Source organism: Thermobia domestica, chromosome 8, assembly GCF_964235325.1.
Source record: "Thermobia domestica chromosome 8, izTheDome1.hap1.1, whole genome shotgun sequence".
NCBI classification, from domain to species: domain Eukaryota; kingdom Metazoa; phylum Arthropoda; class Insecta; order Zygentoma; family Lepismatidae; genus Thermobia; species Thermobia domestica.
Window position 1 is genome coordinate 232,389,799 of NC_137461.1, and position 19,072 is coordinate 232,408,870.

General features: G+C 34.7%; 1 protein-coding gene and 1 non-coding gene across 2 annotated transcripts in view; one reads left to right on the forward strand and one right to left on the reverse strand.

Annotated features, from left to right (window-relative positions):
• The window catches only part of LOC145691956 (uncharacterized), a 233,440-nt gene extending 217,178 nt beyond the window's left edge, over positions 1–16,262 (forward strand). The window contains exon 10 of the mRNA XM_081767256.1: positions 15,930–16,262. Within this exon, the coding sequence (XP_081623382.1) occupies positions 15,930–16,149 (220 nt within the window). The 3' untranslated portion in view covers positions 16,150–16,262. The remainder of the gene's footprint in view (positions 1–15,929) is intronic.
• A 2,341-nt stretch (positions 16,263–18,603) lies between these two features.
• TRNAD-GUC (transfer RNA aspartic acid (anticodon GUC)) lies at positions 18,604–18,675 on the reverse strand. The gene has a single exon. It is a non-coding gene; the product is annotated as a tRNA-Asp (tRNA).
• Between the last annotated feature and the right edge of the window lie 397 nt (positions 18,676–19,072).

The window sequence follows — 19,072 nt, forward strand, 5'->3', positions numbered from 1 at the left end:
ATTCTTGTAGGTGATATCTTTCAAATTTTGTCGTCCTTTACAGTGACTGCTTTCCATACCTCTACAACAAACCCTTCAGGTAATTAGAACTGATGTTAACCGCCAACCAAATAGTCAAAATCCAGTTAGATGTTCTATCTTACGGTGACAGTTGAAACTTTCTCTTTACAGTCCATCATTTTACCGACAGAGGACTGTGAAACTTTTGCCGTATTTTGTGCAAAGTTAATCCTGAAGTGCAAAATAATCCCGTCTTACGGTACTTAGAGAAGATTAGTCAGCAATTTTCACATTAATTTTAAAGGTGACAACAGTTGGAGCCTAGGGCTGTGTGATATTTAGATCGAACGGTTGATATTTTCAAATATCAAAACATCGATATCGAAATTTTTGATCGATATATCCATATTTTTTTCTCTCTTTCGTATTTCTATATTTTCGATTTTTGATATTGTTTATATTTCGATATTGCTTTATTTTTCGATATTTCGAACAAGTTTCGATAGTTTGTCGATATCGATTATCTATATCTAAATTCGGATATCGCAAAGCCCTATCGAACCCTTCGGAAATGAAGTTTTTGGCTATGGACTTGATTAGGGATGCGCACGAGACAAGACGAGACAGAATTTTTGATACGAAATTCGAGACGAGATAGAGCTCTTCCAATAGAAACGCATCCAGTTTCCGAGACGATACATAACTTTCGCGGCACCTTTTCGAGAGGAGACAATCTCAAATCTTTTCTCTTGCGCATCCCTAGATTTGATCATGAGTTATCAAAAAAAAAATGTTAATGAGAAATAATATGTAAATACAATATAGGTAGCTAAAACATTTTTGTTTTTATTCTTCAGTAATGCATTGTTATTAATCTCAGTATTTTATAGTGTATTCTTAAGCTTAAGGTGATGTATAATTAAATTTTGAATTCAGTTAACTTATTTTGTTTCTCATATTGTTTTTAAAATGTGTGTAGAAACGTTTTTCATTCTTGAGTGTTTAAAGTGACGTATAGTTATTAAACATAGTATTTAATATTGTACTCTTAACGTGAAAGTGATATACAGTTAACTTTTGAATTCAGTTAACATTTTTCTTTTTAAAATTGCTTTAAAAAGTATGTAAAAACGTTTTTATTTTATTTCTTGAGTGCTAAAAGTGATGCAAAGTTATTAAGCTTACTACTTTATATTGTATCCTTAACCCTAAACTGATACACAGTGCGTTTTTGAATAAACTATGTCAAGTTATTTGAGTGACGAACACTGGTAGAAAATCCTGACTACTACTGGAACATTTTGATTTTAAGGTGACGACTACTGGTGCAAGGATTTTAACATATTGTTTTTCCTTCAACGGCTACTTCTTTTTTAATTCTGACTAAATGGTCATTATAGGAAGGATCAGTGAGTCTTTCCAACTATGATACATCTCCGACAGATGCACGATTCTCAGAGAAGAGACAAAATAGTATGTTTTCAAAATTAAAGTGACAACCACTGGCGTTTTTACCCTGCTATGCAAAAGTAAGTGGGTACTCCAATGGGGTTCCAATGCGGTACCTAATTTCTGCATTTTAGATATTTGGAAATACATGTCTCTAAAATGTAAAGAACTGATTATTTTTTTTAACTGAAAATTGCAACTCGGTAAGCCTTATGGATATCAATATATGGGAAAATAAAGAGCGATACCATAGGTATGTGGGGCTTGCATACTTGACCTACAATTCGGAAAATGGATTAAAATATGACTAACGGCTATCAAGATGTCAAATAAAGGGAGGACCAACACAGTTACGAGGGTTTCGTGTTAGATGCTAAAATTTCCGAAACCAGTCATGGGAAGTTAATAAACACAAGTAGCAATTTCACCGTAAAGTAATTAGATATCTTCATGGGGTGTTAGAACATCATGGAATCTACCAAAATTAAATTTTAAAAGCTTTTGAAAATATAATCTGATATTTGTAAACAGTATTTGAAATATGTGTTTACTCAAAACTTCCAGCTAGTACATCTAACATCTGGAGAAACACTGTGAAATAAAAGCGTATGAGATCTTGAAATTTCGGAAACAATTATTGGTCGCAACAAAATTAAATAAGATAGTACTTCTATGGGTTAAATGAGTACCTCAGTACAATTTCGATCGAAAGATTAGTTCAGTCCTAGGTTTTCTTCAGGGAATTCCAAGGGTTCATCGAGCTGTGCAAAAGAATGAAAATTCGCTGTCAATATCTAAGATAGTAACCAAGATATAAGGAATTATATATTTTATGACGTAAAAATAGAGATCTTTATGGATTTGTACTTTTGGGTCTTTCCTATAAGAAAAAAAATCAGAAAACTACTGTATATACCTTAATAGACAATTCAATGGGCGGGGACACAGTAGCTTAGTGGTAGGGTGTTTAACTAATCTTTTTTGCAGAAACTATTGGAGTATTCACTTAACCCATAGAGATAGATCATACTTAACTCCCTATTTAATTTTAAAATTAAATAAAAGGAAATATTTCAGAGTAGCGACCCAAGATTATGCATTTCAGTCTCAGGGAGATTATGATTAAAGCAAGTGAATGTTGTTGACAGAATTGATGGAATGCAAAGGTGGGAGGAAAGAGAGTACCCCGAGAAAACCCACGAATACGATGTCCACTACAAACTGACGGCCGCGGATCGAACCAAGAACACAATACACCTGTGGTAAGCACTCTACCACTAAGCCACCGTGCCCCCCGCCCATTTATTTGTCTATTAAGGTATATACGGTTGTTTTCTGAATTTTTTTCTTCTTACAGCAAAGACTCAAATGTACAAATCTATGTGGGTCTCTATTTTTACGACGTCATAAAATACACAATTCCTTATATCTCGCTTGCTATATTAGATATTGACAAAAAAATTGAGTCTGTCTGAGGTATTCACTTAACCCATAGAAGTACCATCTTATTTAGCTTTTGTTATGATCAATAATAGTTTTCTGAAATTTCAAGATCTAAGCTAAGATCAAGATCTACGCTTTTATTGTATGGTGTCTCTCTAGCTGCTAGATGTACTAGCTGGAAGTTTTAGGTAAATACATATTTCTAATCAGTGGTGTATTTACGATTTTTTTTCGGGAGGGGCTTTGCTAACTTTTGGAAGGGGGGCTTTGCCTGGAAATGTGAAAATTCTGCAAGATATTTCATTTACTTTACTATACTAAGTAAGATTTCGGGGGGGGTTTAAGCCCGAAAGCCACCCCCTAAATACGCCACTGTTTCTATTACTCTTTAGTAATGTCAAAATATATTTTCCAAAGCTTTTAAAATTTAATCTTGGTAGACTCCATGATGTTCTTAAACTCTATGGAAATACCTAATTACATTAAGATGAAATTGCTACTGATGCTTATTAACTTTCCATGACCGGTTTTGGAAATTTGACCACCTAACACGAAAACCCCATAACTGTATGGATCCTCCCTTTATTTGACAAAATCTTGATAGTCATATTTTAATTAATTTTCTAAATTGTACTGTCTAATATGCAAGCACCACGTACCTATGATGTCGCCTTTTATTTCACCATATTTCGGTAACTGTTAGGCGTACCGACTTGCGGTTTCGGTAAACACACATCTCTAACGTTCTTTAAAATGTTATTAAGACATATTTTAGAATGTTTAGAAATGAGAGTTCTGCGAATGTCATGGTACCCGAAAACCCCCATCAGGGCGTGTGTGTAGTGTATTTAATTGAAAGTACTTTTGAGGTTGTTGTAAGCCCTCGTAATTACGTTTCCGAAACTGCACCATCTAGTACGCAAACTCCACACTTCTGTAGTGTCGCTCTTTATTTTCCCATATCTCGATATCCATAAGGCTTACCGAGTTGAGGTTTTCGGTAAACAGATGTCAGTTCCTTACATTTTAGAGACATATATCTAAAAAATACAGACATTAGGTACCCCATGGTACCCCGAACACCATTGAGGTACCCACTTACTTTTGAATAGTAATACATTTTGAGTTGTTGTTCAGCAACAATAAACACTTCATAGTTTTTCTACGTGCAACCCAAAAGTCCATACCTGACCGAACAGATTTTGTCCATTTAATCTAAAAAATGTTAAGATACTTTGTATTGTTAAGTACAACCAAATTAAGCACACTGAATGTAACATTTTAAAAATTTTCTTATTTTTGTTTCAGGTATTTCGTGCATCAAACCAGGATTCTGCTTGAAAGACAGTCAAAAGAAGCAGTGTAGGTTGTGGCTAAAAGTATGTCCTTTCTGAAGACATATCCAATTGTACTTACATTCTTTTGTACGAATATATAACCCTAATAAAGATACTGTACTACAAATTATTTCTTTCTTCCATAAATTAAAATAAAATATTATCTCTGTTTAAAGTAAATGTTTGTTAGTGTTAAGTCATTTCAACTCTTTTTCTCTGTAATAAGAACATTATCCCTCTCAATATTTTTATCTTTGTGCTATTACGACTGGACGAAGTAAAATTCTATACGAAGCACTATTATTTCAGACATGCATTAATAACTAATGTATTGTTCTGTATGTAAGACAATGTGTATACTGAACATGTCTAGCGAAAGTGTTGTTTTAATACAGAATCTATAACATAGCTTTTCAGTAGTCAACTTTATTGGGAATCCGAAGAAAGAAGTAAAAAAAAAAACAGTTGGACTTACCAACGTATATGTGTTCGAATTCTGGACTAATCCAAATTATCCAGAGAAATCATTATATATTTCTTTGTTGCTATTTTCAGATGTATATTTTATCCAAGTCGTATGAAACGGAGACTTCATACATCGCTATACTTTGTATGAACTATGTTCCGTATTTACTTAATCACTTTGTAACTTTCTCTAGTGTTGACAAGGCCGCAGATGTCAATCGAACAGTTTAGTGTTTCACTCATGTCACCTTGTGACTAAGGTACGTCCTGTCGGTATATATATGGTACTGGGTTCAATTAGCAATAGAATACATTTTTAGCATTAAACAAATGCAAAAATCTACACGAAATGAGATACCATGATCTCTGACTTGCGGATAACACCAAGCAACTAATGGTACTGAGTGTGATTGAGTTTACTAGTTACTATCTGGCTAAAATCAGTGTTCCTTTAGCTATACTTCTTTTCGTGCTCTGAATTGCAAAGTTTGAAATAACCGTTTTAAATTATATATATATATATATATATATATATATATATATATATATATATATATATATATATATATATATATATCTTCCGAGTAATTTTGAGAATCATTGCTCTTTCTTTAAGCAATGTATGAGACTGTTAAACTGCTCGTTGCTTAAAATGTTGCACTAAGAAGGATGCAGCCAGGAAAGTCCAAATTTGTAGAATGTCCAGAGCAGGGAAGGATAAATATGTTTAGTCGATGGCTGCACAACACCTCCGCTGTCACCACGTTGTCACACAGCAAATACAGCGGATGTTAAGAGTATTCTGCACTTACTATTAGATATCGGCCTGGTAACTTTGGCGCAGCTATCTTGTCTCCTTCTTGGTGTTGCATTTTTAATGGCGAGTACTGAGTAGGAATCATCTTTTGAGCGAACACGTTTTCGGCTGACACCATACTTTTAATTATTGCGACATAAAAAAACATACCTGTTAATTAAAATGTACAGAGAAGTTATTTCTGGAAAATTCTATTCAGGCCTCTTGTGGTAACAACTGCACTTTAGAAGAAGATACTATTAAGGAAAAGAATGAGGTAAAATAATCTTTATATCGTACAAGCAATGGATGATGATAGCTTAATAAATGATTGTACGTAAATCTTGTTTGTTTGAGTTTGAATATAGGATTGTATATGGCTGTGCATTTTGCATTATTATTGAAGTGCTGCAACTAACTAACTGCAAACCATATGATAAATTCTTACAGTAATATATCACATATTGATTTACTCTGTATGAAAACGAAAATAGTTTAACATATGGTTAACCTCCTTTGTGCCCATAATTTTAAAATTAACGCTTGTGTCACTTTTCAACGCTTGGCTTTGCAGTAGCTTTCCAACGAATTAGCAGGAAGCCCAAACTTATAGGACACCCTGCAGGTAAATACATTCCTTTGGACAGTTTCACTGCTCGAAACTAAGATTTGAAAAGTGTAGTATTGTAAATTTTATTATTATTGGCACAAAGGAGATCAGCCATATTTTAAGCTATTTTTGTTTTCTTACAGAGTAAAACAATATTTGACAACATTACAGTAAGAATGTATCATGCATTTTGCAGTATGTTGCAGCACTTTAATAATGGTGCACTATACGTACAATCTAGATCCTGCATATGTCCAATCCATATATTACAAGAAGGCAATACGTATGCGATACAGGTAAAATCCGTATATTTCATATAGAGAACCAATTAGCTACATACATCCAATCCATACATTACATATGGCCAACCTGTACGCGACATAAGTATAATCTATATGCTGCATGCAGACAGTCTGTAAGCTACGTATGTGCACTCTGTATGGTGCATACGGATATTCTGTATGTTGTATCTGGACAAGCTGTGTGCGACATAAGGAAAATGTGTATAATACATACGTACAATACGTATACTGTATCAAGTCATGCGTACGGGGCATAAGTACAATATAGATGCTGTCTCAGGGTTGAACGCAAGAAGCATACGTACAGAACGTATATTGCATACTTCTTGAAATTATGCTCCGTCCTGATAGTCAGTGTGTGTCGTCATTATTAACCCACATGCTATATACGATCCTGACGTCACAAAGCTAGATACCACCTCCGTATATACTTGTTACTGCAGATGACGTCACACGAATGACGTCATTGCACTTATGCAGACAGTACGTATAATACATACTTTTTCAGCTATACGTTTGCAGCAGGATGTTATATACGGTTGTACGTTAAGTCCAGAAACTACAGGAATTACGAATGTAACCTACGTTTTTAAGTATGCCACCTACATTTTTTTTTTCTCAGTGCGATATAAACACTGTGTTAGCTACATTTGGCCACGAAAGGAAGCGCGGCTATTTTACTGTGAGTGTTGTTATAGTCAAATGAAAATAAAGTAAAAAGAAGCTTTCCAGAGATTACATTTTGAGTTACTAAATTTTAAAAAAATGTACGAATAAAAAATATGTATTCGTTTTGGTGTTCTCTAAAGTAGCTGCTGTTTAAAATGTTCACTATGCATAATTCACTTCTTGCAATAAATTAAATTTACCAACATCTAGTTGTAATAAATCCATCTATTTTTCTGCTCGTAAATATGTATATATATATATATATATATATATATATATATATATATATATATATATATATATATATATATATATATATAAACTTTTTGAAAACTGAATTGGCTTTAAAAAGGCACTGAAAAGTATTAGATAAAAAAGCGCTAAAAAGCAGACAATAATAAAATAAAGAAACGCTCAAAAGCAGAAAATAATTTATTACTATTACCTATACTAGTTTTAGTCATGCCAAGCCGAATAAATTAATTTCTAATAGAAACATTGATAGTAATTTCATTAGCCATTAATATGTTTGATTTGGCACAACTTCGAAAACCTGTTTTTATATAATAGTAATAAATGAGATTCTAGTTAGCGCTTTATTATTATTATTATTGTCTGCTTTATAGCGCTTTCATTATTTTTGGGTTTTTAGTGCCTTTTTCTGAAGTCGGTTCATATCTCGTTTTTCTAAGGGCATTTTATTTTACTTTTTTCTAATTTTTAAGGCGCTGAAGTTATTACTTTCTTTTAAGCTTATTTATTTTTTTCATTCTTCCAGCAGTGTTTCTTCCAAACATGTTTTTTTTGGGGGGCACTGCCCCCCGGAGTTCTGAGAATGCTCCCGGACGAGACCAAAATAATACGTCTATAATATAATAATAAATAAAATAGTACCAGAAGTGCCCCCCCGGAATATTATGTATGCCACCCGGAACTTTTTTTTTATGAAAAAACGACTGCTTCCGAGCGACACTTAATCTAAATATAGGCCACTTATTTCCTACAAAATAGCTCTCCCTACGAAATATGCACGAAGAAATGCGTAATAATTAATTATTGAATGACTGAAATACTTTTTTATAGGTGAAACTTTAATTTTATTATACAGTCGAACCTTGATAAGACGAATTCCTCGATAAGACGATTGTTTTGACCCCCTTGAAACTTTCGTAGCACTCAATGTGTACAACGTAGTAATTAGGACAAAAACCTTCATAAGACTTTTTTTGTGATTTGGGCTAGGACTAATTAACCTCTATACAACGAATATTCTTAGCACAGAACCTCTACAAGACGAACGCGACCTCTATAGGAGAACTTCTCACGCTTTCGTTCTCGACAGTACATAGTTTTCAAAACAAACAGTGACACAGACGCGTGTCTCGACATGCAATCGCAGTGGAATGCACCCCACCTATCCATCTTCCTTCCTCAGTCAATGTTTGGCACGTGATTGTGCAGTGTCCAGTACCATTGCTGTTTTTCCTTGTTTTATAGTTGTAAGTGCTTTAGTACTGGGGGGGAAACAAAAACGGCGCTAAAAATGGAGTTTAAGCGTAACGTTTTGAAGCATGTGAAAGAAACCTCTATAAGACGAATAACGGCAGTATCAAACCTCGATAAAACGAACCTCTTTATTAAGAATACCTCGATAAGACAATTTTTCCCCCCTAAACTTTGAAATTCGTCTTGTTGAGGTTCGACTGTATGTAAAAAGCCTCTATTGAGGATATCTCATTACATTAGTGAAACTGCAACAAAATATCATCTAGTGAAAAATGTACAGTTATCTTTTTGCACCTAAGGTGGTATTAAGAGTCTCAAATTTGTAAGCATACAAGTCAAAACTGGTCCAACTTAAGGTCATTTGACAGTTGATGGTTGAGAATCGTTGGAATTCTTAGAATCAGACGTAAAATATTGCTCCCTGAATATGAGTGAACATTCATCAAAGCTGCGCTACATTTTACAATTTCTTATTTCGGTAAAAGTACAAATTGTTTAAAACAGTCTTGTAAGTTCATTGTTGTTATGAATGCAATAACGCTCCTTCCATTAACAAGGTAAACTATCCAATTCCTCGATAAGTATTGCATTGAAACTTGCACAAGTGAAAGAACATATTGAAAGATGGAAATATGCTTACTCTTACGATTTGCAACGTCGTCGTCGAACCGGAAGTAGAATGATCGTTCCCCCATAGCCCCTGAAAGTTATGTACTCTGGTCATACATGCCAGAATGTGATACATTGGAACCTGTTTCTCACGAAGACAAATATTGCAAACTCAAGATAATAACAGTCGGTGGTGATTGGTATCTCTAGTACGTCATTGATGCGAATCGATCTCAAATGGAACACGATACACGACCATAAGTTCCAAACGAAGACGTTTACCCGGCAGAGAAAAGGGACACGCTGAAACCACAACGCAAAAATGGCTTTCTATGATTATTATTATTATTATTATTATTATTATTTGTTGTTGTTGTTGTTGTTGTATGATTAACATTATTAATATCAGCAGTATAATGAGTAAAAATATTAATAATGCTGAGAAAAAGATGACAACAAATGTATTGTTGGACCCGTTCAGTAACGAAGGACTTCGGCCCGTCTTTAGTGTCCTCTAGCACTTCTAAAAAGGTTTTCAAATCCACAAACAACCATACCGGGATTCGAAGTCGGGACCCTTGAGTCGCTGGCTTGACGCCTAAACCAACACGAACAAGTATATTCCCATCTTCCAATATGTCCTTTCACTTGTGCAAGTTTCAATGCGATACTCTTCGAAGAGTTGGATTTTCCTTGTAAGAGAAAAATTCGCCTTGACAAGTATGAGTATGCTCACAAGCTACTGAGAGAAATAAATGTTCTTCAGTGATTATTTTCCTTTCTTTTTCGGTAACTACATGTAAATGTTCATATAGTTCTTGAGTACATTCGTGTTTGTGTTGTGTCTCTTTTGCTTATTTTATATGCCTAGTTTTAGTTCCTGGTTTACTATTTTTTCTGCTTATGTTCCCTGTTTTACGTATCCGCAGCTTACTAATAACAAACCTATAGGGAGTCACAATTCCCAATTGTTAGAACGTTAACATCAGGTACCAAGAGTCGGAGATTTGATTCCAGGCCATGTGAGATCGTGGCGGACGACATTGAGAGGGATATATTGAAGTATGGGAGCAGAGAGGGTTACATTCACATTTGCAAAGTTAGAATCGGAGAAACAAATGATCGTACAACATCCATATTCTGAGGAAAATTGTGACTCTGTGAAGTATAAGAATCATACTTTCTCAGTTGAACATATACCTCTAGTAGAAGTTCGAGAAATGAGTTTCTAATTTTACTTCCCACAATTATTCCTTATGTGTTAAAGGACACACATGTGTAATAAAAGTGAATGATTGTAAAATTAGATGCTTGTACTCTCCCACTGGAGGTCGAACCACGGACCACTTACACCAAAACACACACAGGATACCCACTGGACCAGTGATGAGAGCTTGCAGAAAATCGAGACTAACGTGTAAATAAGATTTGTTATAGATTTCAGCGATAGCTTTAGTTTCTTTTAATTCCTATACTTTTGATCAGATTTCGTATTTTTTTCTAATCTCAGTAAGTACTTTAAATTAGTGCTCTCAACGGATCGGGTCGGGTCGGGTTGAAGACCGACCCGACCCGACTCGTGATTCGAATTGACTGACACGACCCGATGACCGGACACGACCCGTGATGTGGCCGGTTTGACCTGACCCGACAACCCGACCCGAGCTGACCCGACAACCCGACCCGAGTTACCCGACTGACCAGACCCGACAACCCGACCCGAGTTGAACCGACCCGACTCGACCCGTAACCCACACGAGTTGGGTCGGGTCGGGTCAACCCGATCCGTTTGAGAGCACTATGGTTACGACACTGGGTGAACGCCAAAATGCACTCCCATTGAGAATTAAAGCCGGACCACGTGTACCGAAGTCTTACACGTTAACCACTAGCTAGATCAAGCGGGGGATTTGTATATGCATCTTATTGAATATTTGCCACTTTTGAGGTTTGGTTATTTCTTTTTATAATTGATACCAATGTCCGACGTGGGAGATTTTTTTTTTTTTTTTTTTTGCTTTAGTTCTATATGACAACATTTTTCTTCAAGGTCAGTGTTCTCACCTGCTCGGATGGCAGGAGGTCTTCTAGGAAGGCGGAGACAAAAGGAAATCGTTTAACTCCAATGATAAGGGTTGAGGAAACGGGAGAACAACTGTGATTTTTTCCAACCTTTCAACTTTCATTCCAAAATAGGTTCTTATTATTCCGGGATCCGCGCCACTTTGATTTTTCTTTCTCGGTAATTAAAACGTATTTTACAGTATATATAGTTGCAAGTAAGAAGATATATACAATGAATTTTGTAATTTAAAATTTAAAAATACAGTATGATAATTAATTATATAGTACTAATTTTGTTTCATCACTTTCAGCCCAACAAATCAAATTCAAACAATTCGCACCCTGGGTCTTGATCATCAATACTGCTTCTTATTCTTTGTCTTGCACAGTCAAGTCTTGGTCCTGCATTTCGTAGTCTTGGTGGTCTTTCATGCTATACAAGAGCCAAGACTGCTCGCCTCATCGGTACAAATGAAGACCAAGTGTGATTTTGATTATGGTCTTTCATACTATACGGAAAGCAAGAAAATATGCTCATCGCTACTTGGTGATCACCAAAACAAGGCCAAGAGCAAGATTATTATACACTTCGTCTTGCATATCCAATCTTTATCTTGTTCTTGTATCGATGTTCTTGGGCTTAATGAAATAAAATGAAATATTCAGTTTAAGCTCCCTCGATTCTCCACCGAGGCTAAGGGATACGGTGACCATGAGAAATGAATGAAATGGTGGAATGAAAAAAGTGGTAGGAAACAGGAGAACCCCGAGAAATCCCACTACACGGCGTTTCTCCACCACAAAGACCACTTAGCACAAGCTGGGACCGAACCATGGACACCATCCACCAGAGATGAATTCTCTACCACTGAGCCACCGCAGCCCTGCTTGGGCTTGGTCGTCCATATCCAATCTTTCTTTTGGCCTTGCTTAAACAACTTCTAGTTTTGTTCTAAATCCAGACTTCATATTGGCGTAGATATTAATATTACAGTCGATTGGTAAAATCAATCTTCCACATTTAAAAATTAAAGTACACACAAGTACAAAAATAAGCATTTACCATAAAAACACTAGCTGCAAGTGTTCAAAATAGATTTATGGTTTCTATAAAATCAATTGAAAATTGCTCTTTTTAATTAGGCAGCTAGTGAAAAACAGCAGCTTTCGACTCCAGCCGAGTTTACGCTCAACCTAAACTCAGTTGACCAAAGTGAACTGACCCGACCCGACAACCCGACCCGAGCTGACCCGATTGACCCGACCCGACAGCCCAACCCGAATAACCCGACCCGATCCGTAACCCGACCCGTTTGAGAGCACTACTTTAAATAATAAATATACTCAGAATAAATATACTACGGTTAGATCCTCGATTATTGACTAAGAAAATTTACTTGTAAGACCTTGCAGTACTTGAAACTCTGAACTTAGCATAATATAGGATAAGTTTTTCTCAGGCCTTATAGGAATAATTTGATTTTTTTAAAATATATATATTTATTTCTAACTTTTTATACGTATAAGCCTTCCTTGGGTATTACCTATTCAATTACAGAAAACAGCATTGAAATATAACCAATGATTCACGATATAATCGCGTATAAAGCCCTACCTACATATCATGCATAAGATACACACAAAGATAAAACTGAGATCCCCTCTTTTTTTTCGGTTAAACACTGCATCAGATCTATACATGAAACCAGTAACGTAGACAGCGAAGTAGATAGTCAGACTACCTGATTTTATTTCGTTGCGTTTGTTCCTTCCTTTTGAACTTCCTTTAAGTAGCAATTATTTTAGAGAGTTGGGACAAGTTTCAATGCTAAATTAGAGCACTTTGTTTCAATACATAGAGTAAAATCGGATGGACAAATATTATTATTATTATTATTATTATTATTATTATTATTATTATTATTTGAATTTACACATTTCCTGAGGATACACACACATACATTCTCTCTCTCTCTCTCTCTCTCTCTCACACACACACACACTCACACACACTTATATATATATATATATATATATATATATATATATATATATATATATATATATATATATATATATATATATAAGATCTAACTATAATGGGAAAATGCGTACTTTATGTCCATTATTTCATTTATACATGTACTTTACAGTTTGTAAAGATTCAGACATCTTGATACTGTAGGAAGTTAGAGCGCTTTGCTGTATATCGGGGGATATGGACGATTATAACTGATCACCAGGGCCCGGATCTTGTTGACAAGTCAACTTTTTTCTGTTACGCGTAGGACAAGGGAAGTTCAAATAAAAACATTATCCATCAACTCTTGGTTCTAAAAATATCTTTTTTTAGGGTCAACTTTTGGTCACTTTTTGCCGTTTTGAAGTTTCAGGTCAATTTTTAATATTTTAAGGTAACTTTTAGGCCATTTATTGTCTTTTTATTCTTTTTCTTCTACATAAGTAAATCTTGAAACGAAAACTGTTTACGGACTTAAAAACTCAAAGTTAAATGATCTTTTTTTTTCTGCTTCCTGATTATTGGGGTGGAAAAACTGCATTCCTAACAAGTTAATGAACACTAAGTTGTACCTGGTTGACGAGAGCTGGGGGTTCGTAAGTGGCCAAAGCAGATGGTCTTAGGTTGTTTACCACAAAGGATATGACTACGTGAATAACTAAAAATAGATTAGAACACGTACAAAGAACTTAAACAGGGTTTTTGTCTATTATTCTGATGTTTACAATCTACACTTCCGAACTTTTATTCTTTAAGTGTGCTTCCTAGTTTCAACTCGAGAGTGAATTGATGCTTTCAGTATGTAGAATGCCGAGGCCTAAACCATCTATAGCTTCTCATTTAAGACAGATTGTTTCTGAATTTGGTGAGGATGTTTTTAGTACTGACGGTACAATATTGTTTTGCAAGGTAATGTGAAGTAAAAGTGGCAGCAGAGAAAAGATACACTGTGCAAAAGCATATCAGAAGCGAAAAACATTTACGCGCAGTGGAAAACAAACATAAAACCAAGTGTTCGTAGTTGTTACTTGTGGAGAGTGCTTCGAATAGTAAATTCAAATCCTCAGTTTTCAAAAGAATTGTGTGAAGTTTTTGTGTCTTCAAATATTCCTCTTTGGAAACTCAACAATGTGAAATTGCGGGATTTCCTGGAACGTCATACAGGTTGTTCCATTCCAGACGAAACGAATCTTTGAGAAAATTACATGCCAAAGTGTAACGATGACACATTAAGAAAAATAAGAGCGGAACTTTGGACTCAGAAAATTGTTTCTATAGACAGACTAGTGATGTGAAATGAAATGGAAACTTTTACGTCCCACACTTATGCCAAAGGTGATGATGAGAAATGGATGAAAATGCTGGAATGAAGAAAGTGGGAGAACCCCGAGGAAACCCACGCACATAGTGTTTGTCCATTACAAAGTTCACTTGGCGGGGACTGGGATTGAATCCGGGACCCCAAGCATCAGAGGTGAACGCTCTACCACTGAGCTATCGCGGCCCCGATTAGTAAAGTGAAGGAACGCTATATAGTCAATATTATTGTTGGAGCAATGAAAGCCGACGAACCCACCAAAATATTTTTGCTAACTGGTGAAGTGTTGGAATTTGTCAACCATTTTGCAATATGTAGACTTTTCGATAAATCGATATCCTTACTTTGGCCTGAAGGTGTCCAACATGACCATGTTGTTTTTGTAACAAATGCTGCTCCATATATAATTAAGGCTGCTAATTCAATTAAATCGTAACAATGTTGACAGTTATTTACTGCAATGCTGAATAAGATGAGCTTTTTGACGATTACAAAGTTCCTGAGTTAATTTGTTGTACCACAGCTTATAAAATGTTTATATGTTGTTTAATTGGATATAGACCTATACATCTGTAATTCAAATGTGAAATGCTTAGCTATTTACTAAATTGGTCAAAGTTTAGTTTCAATATTATTGCTTTTTTAAACCAAAATGGACTGCAACGAACTGAAACAAAACTTTTGAAAATGAGTGAGAAATGGTAATTAGAATCCAACAGATATTCAAAAACTCAATGTTTTAATGAAATAAACGTTTAAAAAACTACAAGTTTTAAGGTCAACTTCTGTGAATTTTAGGGTCATTTTACAGGAATTTTAGTGTCATTTTATAGGTCACTTTTTAGAAAATTTTAGGTCAACAAAATCCGGGCCCTGCTGATCACCTGTGAAACGAAGCTACAATTATGCAGCTCTTGTTTACGTGGTATTATTAATCATTTATTTACGTTAATCCTCTACTCCAACTCAATTTCCAAGATGTCATTTTTGTTTTACATAAACGGAAAATTAACTAGGAACTCTGTACCTAGCTACATTAGGGTAAGTGGGCTGGAACCTGTCTCCGGGCAAAACACTCAGAGAAAGACACATATTGTGAGTTACTGAATATATTGAGGTTAAATGTTTTAATAATTTCCACTTTTAAAAGCTCACAATGTAACACTATTTTCAATATCCCCTTTCTCACTCTTATCGTTTCAACACATGGTAAGTGTAATTGATTCCAATTTGTACACTGACACAAATGAACTGAATTATGTATATGTATTAAGTGGAACATGGAATGAAATATCGTTGTATGACGTATCTAATGACGTAATTTCTTCTTTTTCTCTGCAGCTCGTTGGACTTAACCTTGGATGGCCTAAGCGTATTAGATGATCCGTTAAGTGACTTAGCAAGCACATTGTTGAATCTGTTGACAGATACGATTCAGGTTCCTCTAGAGAAGATACTTTTCCTTGTCTTGAAGGAGCAGATTTCTAATCTTGACATCGGCAGCATCATCGGAGGAGGGGGATACAATCTTTTAATGCAACTGAATGAAATGCTCCCATAGAACTATTCCTTTATGTCTTTATTCACACTGAAAATTCGTACATTAAATCATAATCATGTTTACCAGATGTTAATATGTAACCTATCAAATTATTCATGAAATAAAATAAAAAATGCAGCGTACAAAATAATTTATTTCAATACTATCCGAAGCGCTCATTTTGCGCACGGGGAAAATAAGTTTCAAATGAAAGTATTTCAAACACTTACAGTATATAAACTTTTTCCAGTTTCAACGCAAGTTCGATTAAACTGAATGTACGTAAATTCTCATACAGTCACTTCTAAGAAATTTTAAAAAATCACGATCGTTTTTTTTTTTTTTTTTTTTTTTACTCCCAAAGCAGAGAAATCACGCTAACGAATTGAAATTGTATGGTAAATCTCCATTATTGTGAATTGCACATGTTTTTAGAGATCCCTATAGAGGTGTTTTGCTGAATTGAGTCCCGCAATAAATGTTTTCTTCGGCCCAAATTAAGAGATTCTATCCGTTTTGTGGAATTTGTTATTCAAAACATTTATCCCTCAAAATTAATAACCACAAGAAGTCCCTAAATATTTTTTGGGTTTATTTTTCGATTTCAAAACTTAAGAAGATCGATTTTGCATTATATATTTATATCTATATCTATATCTATTTATCTATCTATCTATATCTATATCTATATCTATATCTATATATATCTATATCTATATCTATATCTATATATCTATATCTATATCTATATCTATATCTATATATCTACTTATCTATCTATCTATCTATCTATCTATCTATCTATCTATATATATATATATATATATATATATATATATATATATATACTCTATGTAAAAGTATGTAGTGTGCACATATTGTAGCTCAAGACTCAGCTGTTCTAAAGACACGGCGCAAAATTTCAAGATCAGACGCATTCACCAATACAAAATTAATGGTCGCCAATATCTGTCAATATACAAATTATGTGAGGGGTCCCCTGCCTTTGGTTTGACAAAGAAAGAGATTACATTAGGGTATAAAATTTCAAAACCACACAATTAAATTCAGGATAATCAATTTTGAATGGGACAATTCATATACATATTTAAAAATATCTTATATCTTTCGATTGAGGGTGGGTAAGGAAGTGCGAATTACAACGTTGTGTACTTCACTTTCCATGTCAGTTGTGAAAACTTCACATTCCGTGTTTTCTCTCACTCAGTGACACTTTCGAGCGAAACAGAAACTGCGCAGCCCGGTGAGCTTAGGAAGCAACCATTCTACTGAACACTGGTCGCCGCCAGTTCTAAATTTCTAGTAGCGGCGACCTGGTGACCTGAAATTTTGCAACCCTTCTAAAGATATTGGTAATTACAATGGAAAACGTTTTAATCCGTTTACCAACCAACCATTCAGTGTGGTCTTTATATAAATTTGTTGATGAAATATAGAGAATATTTTACACAATTTTAACTTTCTGCAGCACGAAAACGTTTAATCCTTTTTTACCCTATTACAGATGCCTAATTTAAGAATCTATCTGTCTTATCTGTATTCTAGACACTTTGGTGTTCATTGGGACAGGAAAATCATATATTTGTATACCTTGGTTCTACCAGAAACTATGAAGAGTGACTAATCCATCTTCAATCGGTAGAGAACATCATACGTTTAAAGTTTTATAGGCACATTCTTACTACACTCACACACAAATTTACTATAAAATAACTTGGAAACTAGGCTAATATTCAATTCCTTACAACGATAACGTTGTATATAGTATTTGCAATCTGTGCCAGCTTATAAAAAGGATCAGAGGCGAGTTGTTTGAGCAGTATTATATATTAAGAAATTCCTCATTTTGAGATTTAAAAATAATAATATAGAAGTATACAGTTAACGGATCATCTCCAAGTTTCTAGAACAATATAGGAGAATGAAAACATTTTAAAATAGAACTGACAACATGTTTTGTGGGTAACACGGATGGATTTAGAAAAGTGAAAACAAAAACAATCCTAGTTTCAATTTCAGTTCCGTGAAAGGTAGAAATGAAAGTACTATAAAAACCGTAGACAATTCAGTCAAAGTGTGCAAAAGGATCTATCAACCACATGCCACCTAGTCACCACTCTTTCTTCCTCGAGAAGTGACGTTGGAAAAGTGTAGTGCAGTTTCCGATTGCTATGGACGTTAAAACACTGTAAGTACGCTTTCAAAGAACTCTGTTAGTGACTTTAGTGAAAAACGCACAAGACAGTCCTAACGTGTAAAACGAGAATGTAAACCCCTCAAAATATCATGGTTTAGTTTATATTCACTTTGTTATATATAATTGTAATAAATTAGTTTTCTTCATGTCATGCATATGAAAGTAAGTTTTTAACCCTATACAACCTGCCCTTTGGCATTCAGTCAATCATCTATTCAATCATTCAATCATATTATTTTTTTAAGTATTTCTTATGGCTCCCCGGCGGGGAATCGAGCCCCGGTCTCCCGCGTGACAGGCGGGGATACTAACCATTATACTACCGAGGAAGAAAGAGTGGTGACTACGTGGCGTGTGGTTGATAGATCCTTTTGCACACTTTGACTGAATTGTCTACTGTTTTTATAGTACTTTCATTTCTACCTTTCACGGAACTGAAATTGAAACTAGGATTGTTTTTGTTTTCACTTTTCTAAATCCATCCGTGTTACCCACAAAACATGTTGTCAGTTCTATTTTAAAATGTTTTCATTCTCCTATATTGTTCTAGAAACTTGGAGATGATCCGTTAACTGTATACTTCTATATTATTATTTTTAAATCTCAAAATGAGGAATGTCTTAATCCTCGGCTTAAAAAAATGTCTGTCATCTGTTCTTATGAACTAGTGACTTTTAAATCTCAAAATGAGGAATGTCTTAATATAAAGAAAAGAAAGACACATAG